Source organism: Camellia sinensis, chromosome 9 (genome assembly GCF_055761805.1).
Source record: "Camellia sinensis isolate YWXY chromosome 9, ASM5576180v1, whole genome shotgun sequence".
Lineage (NCBI taxonomy): Eukaryota > Viridiplantae > Streptophyta > Magnoliopsida > Ericales > Theaceae > Camellia > Camellia sinensis.
In genome coordinates this window covers 60,411,681-60,417,405 of record NC_138969.1, presented here as the reverse complement: position 1 = coordinate 60,417,405, position 5,725 = coordinate 60,411,681, and the positions used below count along the sequence as shown (strand labels likewise).

The following is a 5,725-nucleotide window of genomic DNA, read 5'->3' as shown; positions in this document are numbered from 1 at the left end:
TCCTTCCAAATTCTCAGTTTACAACCATGGCTCAGAACCTGGCCAAACAACTCATATGAGACAGTAACTCATATTAAGCACTTTCCCATTTCATAATAGATAAGCATACTAGCTATATCACACACCAACAGGTAAGCATACAAGCTATATCATCACCAACAGATAAGCATACAAGCTATATCATCACTTCCACAGATATGCTTATGAGCACTATCACACTTCCAATGACAAGCATATGAGCTCTGTCAATACATCACTAGATAAGCATATGAGCTCTATCTACGGAGTACATCCCCTATCTCCTCCCAACAACATCCGGTTTAGAGGTCCATCCCCTATCTTCCCCTAAACCGTGGAGTACATCCCCTATCTCCTCCAACACAACACAATGCATATAAATAATAATTATACACATCATCACACAACACATAAATTTAATGTACTCGTGCAATCGCCAAACTCAATGACACATTCCAGTGATTAGTTTCAGTCTTTCCTAATCATCATGCATTGTCTACAACAATAAAGACTATCCTCCACCGATAGCCCAAAGCAGTTATTTCTACACAGAAAATAAATGCAACAATGGATATATAATCAACATTTCAACTAGGTGAGTGATAAATAATCCAACTACACCCTTTAATCCCACAACTTTCCAAATCAATTCCTCATTTCTCATAATTAATTATGCAAATTAATTAACCAATGTAATTAGGGAATTTTCCATAATTAACATTACAACCCTTAGGTTCCATTTTCATTAATGTTTTAACATTAATTTCACTTTTCTCATGCCAAACGTGCATCTAGGTTATATGTAGCTAAAACCCCAACCTTTGTAAATTTACACAAAAGCCCCCAAACTTTCACAAAATTACCAAACCAACCCCAACATCTCAAAATACTAAAAGTTAAAGACAAAGCTCATAAAGAGGAGTAGGATATCCCTACCTCGAAGTTAGAGCTCGGATGGAGAAGAAGCCAAAACCAAAATGCTCCAAAGACCAAGATTCTCATATCAAAACGACGCCCTCGACGATCCACACAACTTTTACAAAGTCCGAAGAGAAGGAGGACACTCTAACTAGATCAAACCCTAGAGACAAGGGTGTTTCTAGAGGGAGAGGCTCTCAAAATGGTTTTTAGAAAAAGTAGGAGAGAGAAAGAAAAGCAAAAAGTGATTTAAAATCACCCAGCGGATAACTCATATACGTATGACCCGCTCGAGCGGAGAACACGACGCTCAAGCGCCAAAAACAAAAATCTGGACACGCTCGAGCGCAATAAGGCCCGCTCGGGCGCCAAGACACAGGAATAAAGCACATCCGCTTTAGCGAGAAAACCAGTCCGCTCGAGCGCAAATCTCCCTCTTCCAGAACCCTCACCAAGACAGTACTACCCGCTCGAGCGCCAACAATCCCGCTCGAGCGCCACCCGCTCGAGCGCCGAAAAACCCGCTCGAGCGTAAAAAACACCTCTGCAAACGTTTTGCAGGGACACGAAATACTGGGAGTGTGCAATCTCCGCTCGAGCGCCAGAACACCCGCTCGAGCGCTAGACTAGAAACCAAACTCCGCTCTAGCGCAAAATGACCCGCTCGAGCGTAACACCAAAAACCTGGGCAACAAGGATATAGACCAAGGCTTAACCCACCTGTTCAACACAAGCCCATAAACATCCTAAAACTCAATCAAGTGGAATTAATGGACGACAACAAGATAGATACCACTACCAACTTCACGGAACCGAGTCCGGAATACAACACGACAGAAAAGGGACAACCGGGGTCGCTATATCTATCACTTAATTTATTTTTTTTTGGTCTTAAGAAAAATAAAATATTTAATATAAATATACATGTAGTGTAGCACAATTGACTTAATAACAATTCATCATTATTAGGCTATTAATGTGATTGCCTAAGGCCTCACTTTTGGAATTCGACATCTTGAAACCAAAAAAAAAAAAAAATCCCTTACCAAAACCTAATATAAAATTTATCAAGAGGCATAAAAACAAAAGAAAAAAAGAAATCCATTGTTAGCATTTTCTTTTTTATTTAAGGAAGGCATTATCTCAATCCACTAGGTCTCTTCCATCTTTATCCAAAGGCCTAAAAAAAAAATTCATTGTCCAAAGGTCCTTATACTTAAATTTGATAAAAAAAAACTGCCAAACAAAAATAGAAGTATTCAAATGGTTCATTGTAGAGAGCATTACCATGTACGTTATTGCTAGAATATTAAATAATTTATAATCTCATTTTTTTTTAGATAGTCAAAGGCTTTCGATAATAGAAACATAAATGAACATTCATTGTAAAAGGCCAATAAAAAGTAAAATTTCTTTATCCACCAACTTAACTTAACACTTAAGAATAAAAGTAAAACTATATGCACGAAAGAGGACAATATATTAAATTTTAACTAAATAATAAAAGAAAACAATAAATTTTACATTAAAAAGTGTAATCTATATAAAAAAAATTTAAAAATGTTATTTTAGTGTAATAAAGCGCTTCAATGCACAAAATTCATGCACAATAATATACCTAAAAAAATAATGTGGTTAAGATTCAACTTTTATGTAGTAGAGTCCACATTTTGAATAAATTTCGAGCATATATTAAATTTTTTGAGCATTTTTAAGTGTACAAATTTTGTATATCTAGTATTGCTCTAAATATAATTCAAAATTACTAGGGATCTCTAATTATCTAAAAACTAAATTATCAATTACTCACAACAAGGAGAGGAGTTGATAATTTGATTTGTAGTTCATTCAAAAATACAATATATCATGAATTTTCATCTTAAAATTTATTCCGAAACGAAAGTGTATGTTGTAAATTTAAAATTAGTCGGATATGGATCATACAAACACAATGAATATATATAGTCCATTGATTTAATAGTTTATTAGTCAAGGACCCAATTTATTTATTTTATTTTATTTTATTTTTAAAAAAATATTGCCTCATAATATAAGTAACCAATTACGTGATATACATACATATATATATATACATACATATATATATATATATATATATATATATACATTAAATGTGGTAAAATAGAGAAGTAACTTAGGTGGGGTTTGAAATGATATGGGTTTGCACAAACTGATTCAAGTCCATCCCCTGTAGCGGTATCGCGGATCCATCCAATTGAACTTCGTTCAGTTTTGGTGTGCTGCCGGAAGTAGTGGTAGCGAAAGTCTTCATTTTGGGGCACTCTGTAAATCTAAGGAATTCCAAGGACGGCCATTCAAAAGGAAAGTCGTCTCCTCCTATGTAGAAACCACTAAGGGTTGGAAGACCTATTAGTTGGAGTTGTTTGAGACTTTTGAACACCATCTTGTAGTCCACTCTCCCTTCTTCTTCTTCGTGCCCATCGTTTTGCTTGGCAGCAACAATTTCCTCCATTTCTTCACACATAATTACCCAAAGGGATTCAAGTTGATGAAGAGCTTGAGCTATGGAAGGTTAGAAGACATATTTCAATTTGCCACATGATCTGACATACATTCTTCTTAGGTTGCTGAGTTGCACATTTTGATAGCTGGAGCAGTTCAATATATGCTTCAATCTAGGCAAGTCGCCTAGGGTTAAATCTGTCAAACTAGAAAGCAGCTTCATGCCTTCTCCTTCAGAACCAAAATCAAATACTTGTTCCAATTTCTCACATGTGAATACGTCAAGTTCCTTTAAATGTTGCAAATTGAATGGAAGAAGAACAGTTGATAGTGAAGGACACGAAAAAACTTTCAAGCTTCTGAGCTTTGGGAACCACTCCCAGCTGGAAGTATTAAGTGCACTTGCTGCACATATCCCTTTGAAACTATCCAATCTTCTGAGTTCCAATTCTTCCAAGTTGATGAGCAATTCCAGATCACGTGGTTGTGCCTATGATGAAATCCTCCATTCCTCTGTGTTGATCAAGTATTCCAATTCAGAACAATCTTCAATCCTCAGATATGTAGCTCTCTTCAACACCATCTTTAGCCATTTACTCCAATTAACCATGGTTCCAACCAAATTTCCAAGTCCCAAATAATTTGGGGAACAATCTTCATATGTACCTTCAAAACTTGATTTTCCAATAAAAATAATAAAACTTTGCAGCTCAGGAAAAACAAAGTCCTTGGGTATATATGCAATGTCAGGTATGGAAATGGTTAGCACTTTTAGGCGAGGCCAAGATCTTAGTGTAGCAGCTACTTCTACTGCAGGGTCAGGGTCATGTGGGTCTTCTACTAGGTATTCTTCTACTGGGTATTCTGCTGCAATGGCAGGGTCTTCTACTGCAGGGTCAGGGTCTCCGATCCTCCTAGAATATTTGGTACCAAACAAGTACAATTCCTTCAAATGGCATAAAGGCGATACCATTGTGGCCGGAATAAAAAATTCATGAAAGCTTCCAGTCATGTCCAACAACCTTAGATTAGTTAACTCTCGTATAGCATTTGGTGCCTCAGAAAAGAAGGCACGCCTGAGGCTAAGGACTTCAAGCGTCTTTAACTGTCCAAGAAATTTAGTGCCCCTAAACTTAATTCCATCAAGAACTAATGTTCGAAGACACGTTCGGTTATTGAAAACATCAGGACTACGAATTAGATTGTCAACAAGGTAGTATAATTGACTCAAATCTAAAACACTAAGTGCATTCATCCTTGAAAAGAATTCATGTGAACATGACCGTACATTTTCATTGTGTTGTAATAGTAATATTTGGAGCTTTGGACATTCCAAGACCTCAGGAAGGTTACTAATTTGATTTCTCATCAATGATATTCCAGTGTATTGATCCAAACTATCCATATTTGGCCAATCTTTCAAATTGCAACCAGCTCTTACAAAATGCTTTTTGGATCCAATAAATATGGCAACATCACGCACAACATCATGCATTTTAATGCGGTCTTGTTTATCACTAGCTAATAACAAACAGGAATCTATGAGATTGCTTATCACTGACTTTGCCCTGCCCCTAACTTCTTGCACAGTATCAACATTTTTGACTAATCTCAACCCCATCCCATATTTCACCAAGTCTTCTGCTAAGATGTCATGATCCTCCGGAAATAGAGAACAAAGCAAGAAGCAAGCCTTGGCTTCCTCATCTTGCAGGTAATCATAGCTCAACCTAAGACTTTTATACACTTGTTGATCAACACCTTCAATGTTTGTTGGCATTGATTTTCTCAATTCTCGAGCTGCTTCGTTCCATAAAATAGGTTCATCTTTACCTTTCATTGCACTTCCAACCGTAACAAGTGCTATAGGCAGACCTCCACATTCTCTACAAACCTCATTAGCGATGGTATTCAACTCGTTAGAGTCAACAACATAGCCAACATTCTTTTTGAACAAGTCCCATGAATCTTTTTCAGATAAAACACCACGATGAACAATCTTTGTCCTTAGCCTTTCCATTCCCATGGAATTGCATACTTGCTCATGCTGTGTTGTGATTATGATTTTGCAACCCCAGTGATCATTGCCAAATGGAAGCCCACGGCTACCAAATTAAGTTTGACCCAAACATCATCCAATATAACAAGGATCTTCTTCACATCCTTGAGTCTTGCACACAACATGCTTGCTCTTTCAATTTCACTTTGTTGATCACACAATCTGGTGAAACCTAACATGCCAGCTATTTCATCTTGAATCTTTTTAATGTCCGGGTTCTGAGACACTACAGCCATGACAACATCA

The 5,725-nt window shown here is 36.9% G+C and overlaps 1 protein-coding gene across 1 annotated transcript; it reads right to left on the bottom strand.

Moving 5' to 3' along the window:
* Window positions 1-3,910: 3,910 nt before the first annotated feature.
* Window positions 3,911-5,446, bottom strand: LOC145799460 (disease resistance protein At4g27190-like). Its single transcript, XM_082889050.1, has one exon. The coding sequence runs from the start codon at window positions 5,444-5,446 to the stop codon at window positions 3,911-3,913; it is 1,536 nt and encodes a 511-aa protein (XP_082745176.1).
* Window positions 5,447-5,725: the final 279 nt, after the last annotated feature.

Excerpts from the sequence above, each read along its gene's own strand:
- LOC145799460 (XM_082889050.1), bottom strand. The coding sequence starts at position 5,446 with ATGGGAATGGAAAGGCTAAGGACAAAGATTGTTCATCGTGGTGTTTTA.